We start from the raw sequence: 20171 nt of genomic DNA on the forward strand, positions 1-20171 counted from the left end.
TATATTTGGAGATTTATTTTAAGGAATTGGCTCACACAATTGTGGGGGCTGGCAAGTCTGAAATTCATAGGGCAGGACTGCAGGCTGGAATTTCAGGCAGAATTTTTATGCTGCAGTCTTGAGGCAAAATTTCTTCTTCTCCAGGAAATCTCAGTTTTCACTCTTAAGGCCTTCAATGGATTGGATGAAGCCCATTGATGTAATCAAGGGTAATCTCTGTTAAAGTCAAGTTGTTGTAGATATTAATGGCTGCAAAAACACTTTCATAGCAAGTAACTGGGTACTCTGGTCTAGCCAAGTTGTCACCTAAAATTAACCATCACACAGGCCTAGATTGGATTTCCAGACATAGACCGTTCATGCTACCTTGTTCCCTCACACACCATTGGGTCAATGACCTGCTTCTGCCTGCTATGCCAGCTTGTTTATCCAAGTGAATCCTAAAGGACACAGGGGCATCTCTTGCCTGTTGGGATGGTGGGGAGGAGTGGTTGAGAGGCTGGGCCTTACTGTTGGTACTACATATGTTCAAATTCTAGCTTTGGCCTTTAACTTCTCTAAGCTTGGGGTCACCATCTAACAAGGGAAATTGCTTACCCAGGAATTGGGTGAGGCTTAACTAACATTGCTTTTGAAGTAACACAGAATCAGCCCGTTGTGCAGTGCATTATTTGCATGTTAACTCTCATTATCATTAATTATTGGGAAATGGACCAAACCATCTCTATCCCCAGTGACAATGCCATCTTTAACAGCATAAAGTCTTGAGGATGACAGAATCCTTAAAGCTCACCCAGGTCACTCCTTATCCAAGCTCAGGCAGCAAAGATTTGCAGTTATGAACACATAAAAAGGGTCTTTTACCTTTGCAGGTTATAGAAGCATATTGTGGCTAATGCCACAGAGAGTGGTATTTTTATAGTTGCCAGGCTGTTTTAAATAAGCACAAGGCTATTTTTTAGAGGTGGGGGTTTTAGCAAACAGGAGCGGCTAGGGTCTTAGCAAGCAAGAGTTCACAGGTTCTAGGGTGCCAAGTTCTGTGATTGACCTTGAACTACACAGGCAAAGGTGACCTGGTACTGCAGTTAAGGCAAAAATAGGCATTAGTTCACCAAACACATGGTCTTTTGGTCTCACTTTTAAATGGGCAGAATCTTCATTATAAAGCCTTAATAGGTAAGATATTGGTGAATGAAATAATTTTCTGTTCTGTATTTTCAAGCCCAGTTTTCAGGCTTAGCCTCAAACCCCTAAATTCTACTCTAGAGCATGTGTATGTGAACTGTGCAGACCTAAGCAGGCCACCTCTGGCCACTCTCCTATGGTAGTTGTGAACTGTATCCTGGGATATGGGAGGGAAGTGTGGAAGGGCTAATATTTTAGACCATGAGGCCTGGCTGTGTCAAGATGGCTCTGGGATTGTAAACCTTATAATTCTTTGGTCAATTACATAATCCCTAACCATGAATTTGAATTTTGGAGACCCAGCCTGTGGCTTTGGGCATTAAGGTGGTGCTTTTTTTTTTTCCCAATGGAAAGATCAAAACGAGTGGGCATCTCTTAATACTTAGGGAATATTCCATTTTCTTGCTAAAGTGGAGAAATAATTGAGCTTGCTGTAAACCTAAAAGCTCAAGAAGGTAATTTAAAAGACCTGCATCTGGAACATTCTGGGCTTTAAGGATCTGGTTTGCTCAGGGAACCAGGGAAGAACTGGTGTGGTTAAAAACAGCAGCTACAACAACAAAACGTAGAATCTGGTCTTACTACTGGAATGAGAACAAGTGGAAACTGAAAAAAAAAAAAAGGTTGATCAAGCTGGAGGAAAAGAGAGATTTCACTGGAAGAAAGGTTTAGGGTCTTCAAAATAAGCTAAGTCCATGTGAAAGGAGTATGAGGTCTTGGAGGCCAGGCCTGGCAGAAACGAAAGGGAAAAGGAGATATATGTGGGTCTAATGATTCTTATTAAGGAGATAAGAAAAGAGAGACCATCAGCAAGACTAGAGAATTGAGTTAGGCAAGAAAAACTCAAAAGAACTGAAAACCCTCATCATGTGGGGGAAATTTTTTTTTTCTTTCTTTGGGGCAATTATGAATAATGCTCCTTTAATCATTATCTCTTTTTTTTTTAATTAAAAAATTGTTTTTTTAAATACCAAAAAACACCAAACTAACTCAAACATTCTTAACTTTTGATCATTCCGTTCTACATATATAATCAGTAATTCACAAAATCATCACATAGTTGCATATTCATCAAGTGGGGGAAATTTGCTGCCCTGTAGATTGGGGTTGCAGATGCAGGCTGCCTACTCAAGTTGGGGGAGATGGAGTAAGGTGCCATAAGATGCCCTGCTGATGTGAGCTGAGGAACAAGTGCAGCTGAAAGCCTGGGGAATGCTCTATGAGCTCTCCAGTGAAATCTCTCTTTTCCTCCAGCTTGATCAACCTTTTTTTTTTTCAGTTTCCACTTGTTCTCATTCCAGTAGTAAGACCAGATCCTACGTTTTGTTGTTGTAGCTGCTGTTTTTAACCACACCAGTTCTTCCCTGGTTCCCTGAGCAAACCAGATCCTTAAAGCCCAGAATGTTCCAGATGCAGGTCTTTTTAATTACCTTCTTGAGCTTTTAGGTTTAATACTGTGGGTATTACTTGGCAGAATGCAGCCCCAGGATTTCCTATTCTGCTCTTTCCTATTTCTGACTGAGAAGTAACTATTTCATGGCACTGATAAAAAAACTTTTAATTTTGGAATACCTTCAAATTTGCAGGGCAGTTGCAAAAATAATATCAAACCCACACAGAGAACTCCAACATACCCCTCCACCCACTTAGATCCACCAACTTCTGGCCATATTTGCCATATAATTATATCTAACCATCTATCTAGTCATTTATCTAACCATCTATCTATCTATCCATGTATCTATTTATTTATCTGCTGTTATCTATCTATCCATTCATTGATCCATCCATTGATCGATCAATCTATTTATCTATATCATCTACTTATCTATCATTTATTTACCAAACATTTGAGAGGTTATATATATCATGTTCTTTGTACTTCCATGTACATTTCCTAAGAATGAGATATTCACTTATGTAACCATCTTAAGGACAGTTATGAGGTTTAAGAAATTTAACATAAATATAAAGTTTACAGCCTATATTCCAATATTTTCAAATGTCCTAATAATGTCCTTTTGGGCATTTTCTCTTTTATTATTAGGTCAGGACCATGTATTGCATTTAATGGTCATTGTCTCTTTAATCTCTGTCTTTTTTAATTGTAAAAATATATATACAACATAACTTTCCCATCTCAACTACTCCTAAGCGTACTATTCAGTGGGATTAATCACATTCACAATTTTTGCTATCCTCACCACCATCTATTATTAAAACTTTCCCATTATCCCAAATAGGAACCCTGAGCCCATAATGTATTAACTCACTTTCCCCTCCTCCCCGTCTCTGGTACCCTGTACTCTACTTTCTGTCTCTATGAATTTGCATATTCTAGCTACAAACGGAATTATACAAAATCTGTCCTCTTGTGTTTGGCTTATTTCACTCAACATGATATCTTCAAGGTTCATCCAAGTGGTTGCATGTATCAGAATTTTGTTCTTTTTCATGGCTACACAATATTCCATTGTACGTATGCACTATATTTTGTTGATTCATTCATCTGCTGAGGGACATTTGGAATATTTCCAACTTTTGGCTATTGTGGTTAATGCTGCTATGAACATTGGTGTATAAATATCTGTTTGTGTCCCTGATTTATTTTGTTGTAAACATAGAATTGAGAGTGTTGGGTCATATGGTAATTCTGTTTTCAACTCTGAGGAACCACCTCTTTTCTATAGCAGCTGCATCATTTCACATTCCTTCCAACAGGGTACTAACTTTCCTAATCCTCTGCATCTTCGTCAGCACTTTTTTTACAAAATGTTATTTTAAGTAATGGCTATCTTGGTGAATGTGAAGTGGTATCTCACTGTTGTGTTGATTTGCATTTCCCTAATAGCTAATTGTATTGGTTAGGGTTCTCTAGAGAAACAGAATCAACAGGGAACACTTGCAAATATACTATTTATAAAAGTGTCTCACGTGACCACAGGAACGCAGAGTCCAAAACCCACAGGGCAGGCTGTGAAGCCGACGACTCCAATGGATGGTCTGGATGAACTCTGCAGGAGAGGCTCACCAACCAAAGCAGGAATGGAACCTGTCTCCTCTGAGTCCTCCTTAAAAGGCTTCCCGTGATTAGATTAAGCATCACTTATTGTAGAAGATACTCCCCTTTGGCTGATTACAAATGGAATCAGCTGTGGATGCAGCTGACATGATCATGATCTAATTCTATGAAATGTCATCATTGCAACAGACAGGCCAGCACTTGCCCAACCAGATAAATAGGTACCACAACTTAGCCAAGTTGATACATGCTCCTGACCGCGACACTAATGAAGTAAAGCATCTTTTCATGTGCTTATTGGACACTTGTATGTCTTCTTTAGAGAAATATGTAAGTCTTTGACTGATTTTTAAATTGAGTTGTCTTTCTTTTTTATTGTTGACTAGTAAAAATTCTTTTTATATTTTGGATACTAGATCTTTATCAGATATACGATAGACAAATAGTTTCTTCCATTCTGCTGGTTGTTTTTTTCACTTTCTTGATAGTGTCCTTTGATGCAAAGAAGTTTTTAATTTTGACAAAGTACAATTTATTTTTCTTTGGTTGCTCATGCTTTTGCATTACAATGTAATAATACTAATCTATTGCCTAATACAAGGTCCTGAAGATATTTCCTTTTGTCTTCTTCTAGAAATGTTATAGTTTTGGCTCTCATATGTAGGTGGTTGATCCATTTTGAGTTATCTTTGGTATATGGTGTGAAGTAGGGGTTCAATTTCATCCTTTTGCCTATGGATATCCAGTTTTCCTGGTATCAGTTGTTCAGAGGATTGCTTTTTCCCCATTGAGTGGACTTGGCACATTTGTCAAAAATCAGTTGGCCATAGGTGTGTATTTCTGCAATCTCAATTCTATTCCATTTGTCTGTATGTCTGTCCTTGAGCCAGTGCCACACTATTTTGATTACTGTAGCCTTGAAATTTTTGAAATTGAGATCTGCGAGCTCTCCAATTTTGTTCTTTTCAAGATGGTTTGGCTATTTGGGTTCCTTGTGTGGTACTAATTTTTCGACTGTACAACCAACCTCAGACACCCTAAGATGGGGAAACTATTCTCTTAAGGGGGCTAAATAACTTTATAAGAAGGTGTTGTATTGAGTATAGATGTGATGAGGTAAATCATATTATTCTGATGTTTAAGAATAAGTTTTAAAATGATTTAAGTTAGCTTTGTGTTTTCAATTTGAAATATGTATTGATTTTAGACTTAGACTTTTAGTTGAAAGCTATAAACTTATAAACAACATTAACAGATTTAAGACAGATAAAAATAACTGAACAGATGAATCAAGTAATTTGATTAATAAGAGTTTAGTTTTTAAAAAAATTTTTCATTTCATTTTATTATTTTTTTGTTGTTTAAGTTTTAAGAAAGATTTTGCATATAAGGATTTTGAGTCTGTTTTGTCAGGCAGTTGAAGTGCATGATGGAGAAAATCAAATATGTTAAATATATGAATACAGTCTAAAACAGCTACAGAAATTTTACTGTTTGTAAATGGGACTAATTTTTAAGGAAATTTAAAACTGATCAAGTTGAGTTACACATCAATCAAAGAACAAGTTAAAATGATATTTTTAAAACCATATTTACTAAATTTAAAATAGGATACCAAGATTCATAAGTTGAATTAAAGGCTAAGGCAAAATTAGGCTGTATACTTATAATTTTCGCAAATTAAGTATTACTTAAAAGCCCAGGTAATTGAAAATAATCTTTCCCACACACATTAGACATTAAAATATTCACACTGATGGAGGGTGGAGTGTATATTAGTTGTTGGATCCAAAGAAATCCAAGAGACCGAGAAAGGATAGCCAAGAGAAGACTGGAGACACTCCAAGGGAACAAGTTCAGTTCCAGGACATAACTGAGAATCGGTCCTTCAAAGCTGCCACAGAGTCTGTGATGGAGCAATTAGGGAGTCTGCCAGGAAGACTGATACAGCCACACTAGCCTCTTGGCTAGCGAATCCTCCCAATGGAGTTTAATTTCATGGTCGCCAGCATAGCCTGACACTGAAACCCAAATTTTCTTCATACCTTTTTTTCTCTAGTTACTTCTAAGTCTCAGTGATGGGCTTACCTTCAATTCTGAAATCCACAAAGCTCTGAAACTGAATGTGTTTTCAATGTTTGATGCCAAACTTCATTTGGTAGCAAAACTTGTCTTAAACTGATATGAAGCTTGTGCTGGTTTGAAGCTATTGTGTATTCCAGAAAAGCCATGTCCTTTAATCTTTGTTCAGTATTGCTGGGTGGAATCTTTCTGGTTGTTTCCATGGAGATATGATCCACCCAATTTTGGGTGGCAACTTTTGATTAGATGGTTTCCATAGAGAGGTGTCGCTGCCCATTCAAGGTGGGATTGCTTGCTGGAGCCCTTTAAGAGGATTTAGAGAAAGCCTCTTTTTGGAAAAAGCTTTTCGGAACAAGCTTTAGAACCACAAGAACCACCAGAACCAACAGAGCCAACAGAATGTACAGAGCCCCAGGAAGCCAAAGCTAGCAGGGGTCGCCATGTGCCTTTCTAGCTGAGAGAGAAACCCTGAATATCATCAGCCTTCTTGACCAAGGTATTTTTCGCTGGATGTCTTAAATTGGACATATTAATAGCCTCGCCTTAATTTGGACACTTTCACAGCCTTAGAGCTGTAACCTTGCAACTTAATAAATTCCCCCTTTAAAAGCTGTTCCAGTTCTGGTATATCCCATTTCAGCAGCTTGCAAACTAGAACAAAGCTATTTATAGAGTTCACCTCAGAGTACACATTCATATATTTTTCAGAAGTACTATTAAAGTACTTGATTTTAGGGTGCTGCCCCAGACCTGGCTGGGGAAGGTATGTTATTTATGATATATAATGTATTACTTTATAAAAATCTCCAAAGTTCTGAATACTGAACACACCTGACTCCAAGAGTTTCAGATAAGGGACTATGGACATGAGGAAATATGGGTCTGGATCGTACAATGTATTGTACTAGATTTTGGGAACATTATTATTATTTTTTTACATACATACATATGAATTATTTTAAGAAATTGGCTCACATGATTGCGACTGGTTGGAAACTTAGGCAGGAATTAATACTGTTAACCTTGAGGCAGAATTTCTTCTCTAGCAGACTCCTCAGAGTTTGCTTTTTAAAAAAATTTTTTAAATTAATTTTTAAGTTAAAAAAAATGACAACAAACACAAACATTCTTAACATATGATCATTCCGTTCTACACATATAATCAGTAATTCACAATATCATCACATATTTGCATGTTCATCATCATGATCATTTCTTAGAACATTTGCATCAATTCAGAAAAGAAATAAAAAGACAACAGAAAAAAATTCATACATACCATACCCCTTACCCCACTCTTTCTTTTTTAAAAATTTATTTTTTTTAATTTATGATACACAACCACATACAAACACAAACATTCTTATCATATGATCATTCCGTTCCTGTTATATAATCAATAACTCACACTATCATCACATAGTCGTATATTTATCATCATGATCATTTCTTAGAACATCTGCATCAATTCAGAAAAAGCAATAAAAAGAAAACAGAAAAAAATTCATACATACCATACCCCTTACCTCTCCCCTTCACTGATCACCAGCATTTCAATCTACTAAATTTATTTTAACATTTGTTCCTCCTATTATTTATTTATTTTTAATCAGTATGTTTTACTTGTCTGTCAATAAGGTAGACAAAAGGAGCATCGGACACAAGGCTGTCACAACCACACAGTCACACTGCGACAGCCATATCATCATACAATCATCTTCAAGAAACATGGCCACCAGAGCACAGCTCCACATTTTCAGGCAGTTCCCTCCAGCCTCTCCATTACACCTTACCTAAACAGGTGATATCTATTTAATGTATGAGACTAACCTCCAGGATAACCTCTCAACTCTGTTTGGTAGGTTATTTTGTTTCATTTTATTTTGTCTCATTTCGCTCTTTCCCCTTTTGGTCTAGAAGATTTTCTCAATCCCTTGATGCTGAGTTCCAGTTCATTCTAGGATTTCTGAGGGAACACTATTTTACTTGGGATAGCCACTCTAAAATTATAGACCCAACCTATTTCTGTACGGTACATCTGCAATTTTCAACACAGGGGTTCCAAGGTTACTGTGCATGGATTGTTGCTTCCAGTCGGAAAGGGCAAGAGTTGGAGAGTGGCATGTGGGAACCAGCTCTTGAAGCAGCGCTTATTGTCCCCATCATATTCCATTAACTAATGTTCAGTCATATGTCCCCCTTAACAGTATATGAGACTGAGAAATGTAGTTTGGCTGTGCCCATGATGAGAAGGAACAGGGTTTAGTGATCAGCTGGCAGACTCTGCAACACTAAATTATTTGGGTCTCCATCTTTCCAGCCTTTCCTCACCACTGCCTGCCTGCTAAGCTACCGACATCTATTTTAAACAGCACTTCAGTTTATTGTACTAATTTTTATATCAGTTAATGTAACACTAGCTGTTATAACTAATAAATCTTGAAACCCTAGTGATTTTTAGTTGAAGAGAAGATTTTTTTCTCACTCACAATCTAGAATGGCTGTTCCTCATGAATGGACAGCTCCTCTGCAAGCAAAGATCTCATATGGCTCTGCCATCTTCAGCTTCCAAGGTAGCTACAGATGTTTAAGTTTTACTCACTTTACATAAAAATTTGGAAGCTTTCCCTTCTTCACTATGTTGAGAACAGTTAAATAGCATTAGCTTTATCTGTTCGTTAAAGGCTTGGTAGAATACCATTGTGAAAATGTCTGGGCCTTAGTATTTTTTGGAGGCCAAAAATACTTTGACTAACTTTATCTTTTTCTATGGAAATGAAATGAAACCCACCCACCCCCAATGTAGTAGCCGAAAACAGTACAGATTTTGTGAGTCAGCAGTTTGGGTTGTGATTAGCTGCATAGTTCTACTGTTGTCTCAACTAAGTTACTAATATGACTGCAGGCATGCAACTGTTCAACTGGAGCTGGAGAGTCTGAGATAGGCTTCCCTCATCACTGTCAATTGGTGCTGGCTGTAAGTCGGGCATTTGGTCTTCAGGAGGCTACCCCGAGCTTCTTCACAAGGTGACAGCATTCCCAGAGGGCAAGTCCCAGCGCACATGCACATGTCGAGTTTTCCTTGTGTTATATTTACTGACGTACCAGTGGCCAAAGCATCAAACCTATAATTTATGTGGCAGAAGACCTCACAAGAGCATGGATCCAGGGAGGAATAATTATTTGGAGACCATTACTATAATAATTTACCGTACTTTCTATTTCTTCTGAGGTCAGTTTTGATGAGTGTTTTCTTAGAATATTATACATTTCAGCCATTTTTTTCAAATTAATTTGCAAAGATGTGGTGGATGGCATAGTGTGCTGAACAGATTCCACCCCCCACCCCAACCAATTCCCAGGAACTAAGGCATTAATTCCCTAGCTCCTAGGAGGGTTTGGTAGTTGATGGTTCTCAGTGGAACTTTCTTTGTGACTTATCCCAAATGAAGAAATTTGCCTCACCCTAGGTCATGCCCCCTTCCCAGAGGCAGCCCACATCCAAAGCCTGGTTGATATGGGAATACAAAGGCGTGACTTCCTCACTCCAATTTTAGGTGACTTTGAAGAGGCATCCCAGCTCTATAGCTTTCTCTAGAATTGGCTGAGAGCTTTGCTATGACTGCATCACAGCTCAACTTCTCTCTGTGCCTAATCTTGGTTTCTTTGCTTCACCACAAGTGTTGGTCCTGAAGATATTTCTCAATAAACTTTGGCATGCAAATTTTCATATTAAAGTGTGCTTCCTAGGAAAGCTAGCTTTTGACAACAAAGTCATGTAAAGTGGTTTCATAATTAAAAAAAATTCCATTTCTTTGTTATTTCACCTATTTATACTTTCCCCCTTTTATCTCCTTAATTAGGTTTGTTAGTGGTTTATTTTCTTAAAATTTTTCAAAGAACCACATTTTTGATATCTTGTTTTTGTTATTTACTAATTTGTGATTGGACATTTAATTTATACTTTTTTTTATTGATATAAGTATTTAAAGTTATGTTTTCTAGTTTTATTGCTTTGCTACCAGACAATGTTGTGTGTATGTTTCTTGGAATTTATTGTATCTCTTTTTGGTTTAATAATTGATCAATTTTCATGAATGTACCATGAACACTTGGAAGGAAGTGGATTATTTATTATCACGGTACAGAATTTGGTACATAGTGATGAGCTTTACCTTATTGATTCTCTAGCCTAATTTACTTTTTGCCTACTTGATCTGTTTTAGATTGAGAAAGAGGATTAAGGTCCCTAGTATTAGTGTGCTTTGGTCTATTTCTTCTTTATGAAAATTGCTACTTTATAATGTAGATATTACAAAGTTACATCTTCACTAGGAATTGTACCTTTGGCATTTTAAAATGCCCCCCCTCCCTTTTTTTTTCTTATTGTCTTTTGGTCTGGATTCATCTTGTTTAATGTTAAGATTTTCACTCCTACTTTCTTTTTGTTTGAATTTAGTTTCTTTTGTCCATTAAAAAATTCCCACCTTTCTGAATGACATTATTTTAAATGTCTTTTGTAGATAGCCTGTAGAGGGTTTTCCTTTCTGATCCAAATAGAAAACTTCTTTTTTGGGGGGTGGCGGTGGTGGTGCACGGTCCGAGAATCAAATCCATGTCTCCCACATGCACGGCGAGCATTCTACCATTGAACCACCCGGGTACCCAAAAACTTCTCTTAATAGGTGAGCTAAGTCTTTACACATATTGATATGACAGATAAGTTGAGTCTTAGTTTTGGTATATTATTTTGTTATATTTACTGTTATATATTACTGTTATATATATATATATATATATATATATATATATACTGTTATATTACTGTTGTATTAATATGTAAATGTATAAAAAAGATGAACATGTATATATTCCCATGTTTGTCTTGGACTTTTATAGTTAAGCATATTCACTGATCTCCTTTTGCTGAAACTCCATGAATTTGAGATACTTCTATATGGCTGCCACTGTATTGTTGGCATATTATTATCCTTTCATTTGCCCTCACTGCATCACCTCTGGTGAGCTATATTGAATAATGTAGTGGGCAATGTAAGAAGAAATAAACAACAAGTCGAGAGTGATACAGCATAATGGATTATATAATTTAAAATATATATATTCATATGTATAGCCTTTACTGTGTGGTCTGTTTTGATTTTGTTTAAATTGCAATTCTTCAAATATTTAAGGAGGTTTCTTTTCTACTGATTATCTTTATTTAACGTCCTTAGTCCCTTTTTACTTTAAACAATATCTATTGCTTTATAATTTTAGATATGTGTATATATATATATATATATATACATATACATATACATATACATATACATATACATACATACACACATATACGGTATCCAACTTGTTTAAAATATGTAAGGGAACTTGATTTCCAAAAGGGAAAGTAAAACTGGTTAAGAGCATGGACTCTGGCACTAGACTGTCTAGGTGAGGTGTTGACAAACCCAAATCTGCTGCTTGTTTTTTTTTTTTTTTGGCTTGCTGCTTGTTTTTATAGGACCTGAAAGCTAAAAATATTTTTGACAATTTAACATGGTTAAAAAAGATCAAAAGAAGAATATTTGCTGTGAAAATTATATGAAATTCAAATTTATGTGTCTATAAACAAAGTTTTATTGGAACACAGTCACGCTTATTCATTTATGTATCGTCTAGGTTGCTTTTATGTTACAATGGCAGAATTGAATAGTTGTGACAGAGATCATATGGCCCACAAAATCGCAAATATTTACAATTTCGTCCATTCTGTGAAATATTCTGTGGCTTATAAGACAAAGCTTTCTGGGGCTTTAAACAATCGCTTCTGGAGTGACTGGATTGACTTCTGACTTCTTAGTTGTGTGATTTGGGCACCTTATCTGTAAAATGGGGTTAGTAATACCTATTTTTTAGCCATATTATGAAGATTAAAAGTGCTAATGCTCACAAGGTGAGCTCCTAAAATGCATAGTGCCTGCATTTTAGTCAGCACTCAACAAGCATCAGTTATCAGAAATACCTTTCTCCAAAGAATGAGTTATCACTGGTCAGTTGCTGAACTCCTAGCAGAGCAAAAGGTCATGTTTGTGAAGTGGTTACCCTGGTACTGGAAAGTCCTCTCTGGCTGCCACCATGTTTCCAAATTCTACCATGACATTTGCTTACAGTTACACACTTGAGAATTTCAGGGGTTCTTGTTTTAAAAGCATACACTTTCCAGAGGACATCCCTTCCTCCTTGGTGTGGTTTAGTTTATTAGTTATTAGGTATTTTCCTTATTATGGCAGCCTGAGAACAGTGGACACCCAAGGACCAGGGTTTCTGTGTTCTAGAGGAATGGGGTAGTGTGGTCAGGGTCTCTGAAAGATGGTGAAAAGACAGGGAAAAGTAGAAATTTTGCGCAATCTTTAGACTTGCGGTGCCATTCTGTCTCCCCAAGGTGTCAGAGCAGCTTCTTTTCTTTCTCAGGAATGAGTTTATACAGCCAAGTCCCTGGGGTCCCCACCGTAGAAATCTGTGGGACAGCCAGCAAACAGGGCTGGCCAAGGGCGCCACCTGCTGTCTACTTGCCTCCTCTCCTGCACTCTGGTCCTGTCAGGGACTACATCATCCTTGCCCTTTTACTAGCAGCCCCGAGCCACTCTCGCCCTTCTCGATGACATCAAATTCCCTTGGTCTTGGAACCAGGAGAGATCCCAAGGCTTGTTTCCCAGTGACCTTGGGTTTGATACCTGAGCCAATCCCCTGGCAGATGGTGGGGCCTGAGGCTTAGGTTCATATTCCGAAATTAAAAGGATTTTTTTTTTTTTTTTGCATCGTATCTTTGCACTCCCAGTCTGGAGGTAAAAATAAGGCCACCACTGTGACCTTGATCGGTGGCGAGGGAGGGAGAGAGAGAGGAGTAACTCACTGTGCACATTCCATGCACATACCAGCTTGAGGTCTCAGGATGCGTTGGGCCTTATTTTAATCCCCGGAATTCGTCATCATTCAGTCTATTTTTCTCATTACGCAGAGGTGGCAGAGGGATGGTAGGGGAGGGAGGAGGCCTTTCTCCATATCCATGGAGACTGTGACGCTGTCCCACCAGGAGAGTTTGGGAAGAGGGGAGGCCTGGGAGGCTGGAAGAGGCCCCGGATTCAATCCCCGGAACTCCGTATTAAAATTTTTCTTTTACTTTTTTTCAGGGTTTGGGAAGACTGGCTGACCGCATTTGCAGAAAGGGAAACTGAGGCCCAGAAAAGGGAAAGGAATCCCCTTAGGCCATAATGAGTCCCCAGGGAAGAGCCAGAATGAGCTGAGCAGGATTCCGCACCCTCGAGAAGCGCCCCTAAACCACGAGAAGCGCCCCAGCTCCATTCTTCTTTGAACTTCCCAACAAACAAATCCTAGCGTCGGCGACCTTTTTAAGCGCTCCTAGAGCAGAAGCTCCAAGACTTCCCCTTTAAGGGGCCCTTTCCTTTAAGACTAGGCTCCTCCCGTCACGCTGCACCGCAGTTCTAAAGCCCTGCCTTCAAACACCCTCCACGGGGCAGCGACCGCAGCGCGGCGGTCAATGCCCCTTTAAGCCTGTGTCCCGCCCACTGGCTCCCCGCCCCTTCCCCTCCCCCCCCCATCCCGAGCCCCGTGCCCCGGCTGGTCGAGCAGAGCGGCTCGGGGTGGTGAGCACAGCGTCCCGAGGAGCGCCCGGACGCGTCGCAGTCTCATCCGGCCCTCGCTGTGTTCTCGTGGGCCCCGGGCGCGGAGCTGGAGCAGCTACCAGAACCGGGGAGGTGGGGTGGTCGGGAACTCGGGAGGGCGGGCCGGGACCCGGCCGAACAGGGTAGGGGTGGGCTCAGGTGACACCGGGGGAGGGGATGGCTCTCTGCGGAGTTCACTGGCCGACGAGGGTCGGGGGACTGGGATTACGATCAGGTGGCGCTCCCGCCCTCTCTTGCTCAGCCAATGCCCTCGTCCCAACTGGTTGGGTGAAGCGTCCTCTGTAGTCCCCTGGGGTCCGGCCCCCGGCCTTAGGGGCTGGTTGCTGTCGGGGTTCCGTCTTGTGAGACCGCAGACGCGTAGTCCTCTGGAGAGGTCCGGACTGGAAGAGGTGGTCTTTGAGGGGGGCGACGGGAGGGCCCGGCCCTCCTCGGACTCCTGCAGAGGCGGGGGCTACAGCAAAAGGCATGGGGATAGAGGGTGGCCGGCCACCTGCCCTGTGTGTGGCAGATACCTGTTCGTCTCCCGCCAGAAACAGGTCGAGGTGCGGGGTTGGGGAAGGGTCTGGCTTCCGGACCTCAGTTGCAACCCTTTTCTGCCCATCAGAGAGGGCGATCACCATGGCGATGCGGGAGCTAGTGGAGGCCGAATGCGGGGGTGCCAACCCCCTCATGAAGTTGGCCGGGCACTTCACCCAGGACAAGGCCCTGCGGCAGGAGGGCTTGAGGCCTGGTCCCTGGCCCCCTGAAACCCCTGTCCCCGAGGCGGTGAGTGTACTTGAGGTGGAAAGCATTAGTGGTGGACTGGGATGGGGGTCCAGGAAACACCTTGGGAAAGCAAGGGAACACCTTGTGTTGAAAAGTAGTTGTCACTTAATGAGTGTTTACTAAACACTGTACTGAGCACTGTGCCTCTTTATATAGTGAATGCAGCCATTTTATAGATGAAAAAACAGGTTAAGAGAAGTTATGTGACTTGTCCAAGGTCATATAACTAGACCTGGAAAATAGAGCTGAAATTTTAAGTTGTGTTTAATTGACTTGCTTGCCGTGGTCTTACTGTATCTTACTGCCTCCTTTTCTTTTCTGTCTTAGGTCTCTAAGCCTTTGGGAGTAGCCTCTGAAGATGAGGTAAATTTATCAGTCTTTTTTCTGCCACATTTTTTCTTGCACATTGTGAGTTTACCTTTAAACTTGGCTCACCCATTATTTCAATGTTTGGACTTACCGGAGATTTGCTCAGCTCCTCTGCTTGTTTTATTGTTGTTGTTTTTTTTTTTCTATTATCTGAGTGTTTCTAAATCCGTGGGAAGAAATCTATGGAAATCTGTGGAGAGAAAGTTTCTTTTTCTTTATATCCCTCATCTAATGGGCCCAGTGTCTTGGTGGGATCTCCTGACCCTGTGAATTAATTTCACCATCTCTTTTCTGACAGTTGGTAGCTGAATTCCTGCAGGACCAGAATGCACCTCTTGTCTCCCGTGCCCCTCAGACCTTCAAGATGGATGATCTCCTGGCAGAGATGCAGGAGATTGAACAGTCCAGCTTCCGCCAGGCTCCCCAGAGAGGTGGGTCCAGCGTCCATGGGAGGAGGATCACTATTTTCTGTGCAGGCAGGACCAAAGGGATTCCATAATTGGATCCTGATGGCATTGTGACACTGAGATGCAGAATTCAAAAGGAACATAGGGCCCTCAAGGTTCCTTAGGCATGATGGAATATGTAATTCTTTTCTTCCTTTTTAGTTTTCTTTCTCTCTCTTTTAAGCCCCTGGTGTGGCAGACTTGGCCTTGTCTGAGAACTGGGCCCAGGAGTTTCTTGCAGCTGGAGATGCTGTGGATGTAACTCAGGATTATAATGAGACTGACTGGTCCCAGGAATTCATCTCTGAGGTTACAGGTGAGGCTGTTCAGGGAAAAATCTGTAATGGTTCCACCAGAGTTCTGTACTGTTCCCTTAATTCATGTTAAGATATAGGGTGATTTCAGCTGCTTATGACTTTTCTGGCCTCTTGATTCATTTCTGTAAGCACTGAATCTGATTTACGTTAGGAAGTATTATTGAAACATAGTAAGCAGAGGACTTATTATTTGAATTGGATAAGAGATTTTGATCTTTCTCTCTATATATATATTTGGAAAACAAGGAGTTAGGTCTACCTCTTTGTTATCTAAAACTTGTTGTTATAGTTTAGGGGAGCAGACCCATAGGGATTGTATGGATGGTAGGAAGAGAGAAATATTCGCACGGCACCTGGGATTGTAACATGTCATCTACAGCACAGTTGGGGCCTTGGAAAGTGGTGTTATGGGGTTCAAGGGCCTGAAGTATATGATCTTGGAGGACAAAGTTCAAACCCTGATGACACTAATAAAAATTAATAATAATAACTGATGTTTGTAAAGTAGTTAACAGTGTTCTAGGCTTTGGGATAAGTGCATTATGTATTTAATTCCCAGGAGAGCCCTTAAGGTGGTTACTGTTTTGTTACTAGTTTATAGAAAAGAAAACTGAAGCTTAGAGGGTAAGTAACTTGCCCCAGGTAATGTCGCTTTGTGGGTGGTGGAGTCAGGATTTGACTCTGACTTGAATGTTTCCAGGCCCTGGGGGCTCACTAGTTATGCTATACTGCCAGGACTGTTGTGTTTTAGGCACTTCCTGCTTGGCCACAGACTTCAGGGTCTTACCCTCATTTCTCCTGTGTGCTCACTCCCTGCATTGAGCTGTACTTTTCTTTCCCTAAGCTTGCCTGATGGCGGACATGGGGAAGGGCAGTCTCCACAGCTTTCCTCTTCCTCATTGTTCTCAGATAATCTTTTTTCATTTTTAGAAATCAAAGATAACGAGAGATACAGATGGAGAAAGTTACAAAGGTTTCAGACTCTCAGGAAGCTCACATCACTATAGTTCCTGGATTGATTTCTTCTCTGTATCATTTTTATTCTCTTAAAGATAGGAATTCCCTTACACACAAAAGAGAAAACCCCCAAAATCTAACACGTAAAGCTTAACTTTAATAACAGCTGCTAGTCCCTTTTATTGTGGCTCCTTTTCCCAACCCTAAGGTGGAGTTAAGTCGAACAGTAGGTAGGTTCTTGGTTTCTTTAATAATGCTAAGTACTTTATAGTCTTATACTCATTTGATCTTCACTTTTAAGTGGGCCTTTCCCCCCATTTTATGGATGAGGAAACTGAGGTTTGGAAAGGTTAAGCATTGGTTCCAGATTGTTCTGTGACAGAGGTGGTATTCAAAGGCATGGCTGGTTCTGGGTTCCATACTCATACCCACTACTGTGTCATTGAGAGTCTTCTTATGGAGTTGCTGCAAATTAAAATTTGAGCTGTAGCAGAGACCCTCCACTAGACAGAAGCTCTCAGTTTGGGATGCAAACCTTAGACACTTAGGTGCTGTCTGTTTTCACAGAGATGTCTGTTAGAATGTGGGCATCAAGTCATTTTTTTTTTTTCACATGGGCAGGCACCGGAAACTGAACCTGGGTCTTCGGCACGGCAGGCGAGAATTCTGCCACTGAACCACTGTCGCACCGCCAGTGTCAAGTCATTTTTGATGACCCAGAAAAAAATTGTTGCTACTATGCACATTCAGATGAATGAGATTGTTATTGCAATTACCCTGAAATGCTTACAGCCAGTGAAATCTCTCTTTTTTTTTGAGAGGAAAAACGTTTTTAAAGGAAACGTTTTAAAGGAAAAACGACTTTAGAAAACATTGGACTTGCCTTACCTGTTAAATTCTCTCTCTTTCCTATATTTTATTTTCTTTTGGAACTGTGCCTCCTTCATAGAGACAGACATGGGAAACAGGGAAAGGAGGTTGAGTCGTTTGGAATAGTTTCATAAAAATGTTCTGTTCTATTAGTATATTGGTTGTTTGTATTAGGCTTTCAGTATTTATTGAATGAATGATTTGAGATCTAGGAGAAAGAACTAAAGGAAGTTGATTTTCTAGAAATTTATTTTTTATTATCCTTCTTTTAGCATTTGTGGTTGATATTATTATACTGATTATGTAAGTTAATTATTGCTTTAAGGATTTTGTGCATGAGAAAAGGTTATACTCCTCTGAATCCTTATTATTTTTAATTTCCACTGTTAAGAACCTAGAATCAAGTTCAAAAGGAGCCTCGAAGTTCTTTTTAATTTTTTTTATCTGGGAATAATTGTAATTTCACTAGAACTTGCAAAAATAATGTGCAGAAAGGTTCTTGGTACTCTTTACCAAGTTTCCCCCAGTGGTAACATTTTTTTTTAACTACAGTTCAGTATCAAAATCAAGGAATTGCCAGAGGTCCATCCATAGAACTTAGTAGATTTTACCAGTTTAAATATACTCAGTTATATGTGTGTGTAGTTCTATGCAGTGTCACATGTGTAGATTTGTATAACTACCATCACAATCAAGACATAGAACTGTTCCATTACCACTTAAAGCTCATTCTTTAGCCTACTATGTTTATTTTTCTTAATGCAATTTTATTGAGATATGTTCACGTACCATATAATCATCCAGAATATGCAATCAGTGGCTCCTAGTATCATCATATGGTTGTACTTTCGTCACCACAATCAATTTTAGAACATTTTCATTACTTAAAAAAAAAAGAATACCCAAAACATCCCATGTCCCTTAAACCCCCTATTATTTATTTATTTGTCTTTATTTTCTTATTCATCTGCCCATATACTGGATAAGTTAGTCACAAGGCTTTCACTATTCTAATATACCAGAAATTAAAAAGGAATATCTATTTAATACATAAGAATAACTTCTAGAATGACCTCTTCACTCTCTCTGAAATATCTTAGCCATAGGGGCTTTATTTCGTTTCATTCCTTTTCCTCCTTATGGTCAAGAAGACTTTCTAAATCCCATGATGCCAGGGCCAGGCTCATCCCTGGGAGTCCTGCCCCATGTTGCTAGGAAGAATTATACCCCTGGGAATTATGGGTTTATTTGTAGAGTTGGCTTAGAGAGAGAGAGAGAGGTCACATATGAGCAACAGAAGAGGTGACTTTTAGGCATAATTTATTTATTATCATTTTAGGCACAATTTTAGGTAGGTGGTCTAGTTTGCTAGCTGCCGGAATGCAATATACCAGAAATGGAATGACTTTTAAAGAGGGGAATTTAATAAGTTGCTAGTTAACAGTTTTAAGGTCGAGAAAATGTCCCAATTGCCACAAGTCTATAGAAGTGTCCAATCTAAGGCATCTGAGGAAAAATACCTTGGTTCAACAAGGCGATGAAGTTCAGGGTTTCTCTCTCAAGTGAGAAGGCACATGGAGAACACAGAGTTTCTCTCTCATCTGGAAAGGCACATGGTGAATACGGTCAGGGTTCCTCTCTCATCTGGAAGGGCACATGGCGAACATGTCATCATCTGCTAGCTGCTTCTCCTGGCTTCCTATTTCATGAAGCTCCCCGGGAGGCATTTTCCTTCTTCATCTCCGAAGGTCACTGGCTGGTGAACTCTGCTTCTCGTGGCTGTGTCATTCTGCTCTGCTTTTTCTGAATAGCTCTCATTCTCCAAAATGTTTCCTCTTTTATAGGACTTCAGAAACCAATCAAGACCCACCCAAATGGATGGAGACATGTCTTTACCTAAGCCAGTTTAACAACCACTCAAGATCACATCAAGAGTCACTCCCTGAGTCACATCTCCAAGGAGATTATCAAATTATGGTTTCAAACATACAGTACTGAGTAGGGATTAGAAGAAACTGTTGCCTTTACAAAACGGGATTAGGATTAAAACATGGCTTTTCTAGGATGCATATATCCTTTCAAACCAGCGCAGTAGGCTTAGCTTCTTCTTTGCAGGAATAAGTTTTATAAGGGCAAGCCCCAAAGTCAAGGCCTTAGCTTATTAAATTGATTGTCTCTAGTGCTTGTGAGAATATCAGAAATTCCCCAGATGGGAAAATTTAATATTTCTACAGTTTTCCCTAGTCCCTCAAGGAAATGTTGCATATAGTTTTTTATTTTATGTCCAAATTACTTCGGGATGTATTGGGGTATTATGTTAACCTGTCAAAATAACAAGATCTCATTCCCTGTTCAAGTTTTCATGTAATTATATTGTTTGAATAAACTGACTTTACAGGTTAAATTAGCTAGTGTGCTATAGAAAATATAAATTTTATAGCAAATAAGTATTTCT

General features: G+C 39.6%; 1 protein-coding gene and 1 long non-coding RNA gene across 10 annotated transcripts in view; one reads left to right on the forward strand and one right to left on the reverse strand.

The window, feature by feature from the left end:
* Positions 1-20171, reverse strand: part of LOC143691446 (uncharacterized) — a 20863-nt gene continuing 692 nt past the window's right edge. Inside the window, exons 1-2 of one of the 2 annotated variants that reach the window (XR_013179518.1) lie at positions 15218-15634; positions 1-216 (exon numbers count right to left, since the gene is read on the reverse strand). This is a non-coding gene — a long non-coding RNA (uncharacterized LOC143691446). Of the gene's footprint in view, positions 217-15217; positions 15635-20171 lie in introns of those variants that run through there. The other variant, XR_013179519.1, reaches the window with a different exon arrangement.
* PEX5 (peroxisomal biogenesis factor 5) overlaps positions 13884-20171 on the forward strand; it is a 24332-nt gene continuing 18044 nt past the window's right edge. For 3 of the 8 annotated variants that reach the window (XM_077169930.1, XM_077169928.1, XM_077169932.1), the window contains exons 1-5: positions 13885-14064; positions 14597-14757; positions 15085-15120; positions 15425-15557; positions 15757-15888. In XM_077169930.1, the coding sequence (XP_077026045.1) occupies positions 14611-14757; positions 15085-15120; positions 15425-15557; positions 15757-15888 (448 nt within the window). In that variant the 5' untranslated portion in view covers positions 13885-14064; positions 14597-14610. Of the gene's footprint in view, positions 14065-14139; positions 14366-14596; positions 14758-15084; positions 15121-15424; positions 15558-15756; positions 15889-20171 lie in introns of those variants that run through there. The other 5 variants (XM_077169926.1, XM_077169931.1, XM_077169927.1 and 2 more) reach the window with 4 other exon arrangements.

The sequence above is a fragment of the Tamandua tetradactyla genome, chromosome 7 (assembly GCF_023851605.1).
Source record: "Tamandua tetradactyla isolate mTamTet1 chromosome 7, mTamTet1.pri, whole genome shotgun sequence".
NCBI lineage: Eukaryota > Metazoa > Chordata > Mammalia > Pilosa > Myrmecophagidae > Tamandua > Tamandua tetradactyla.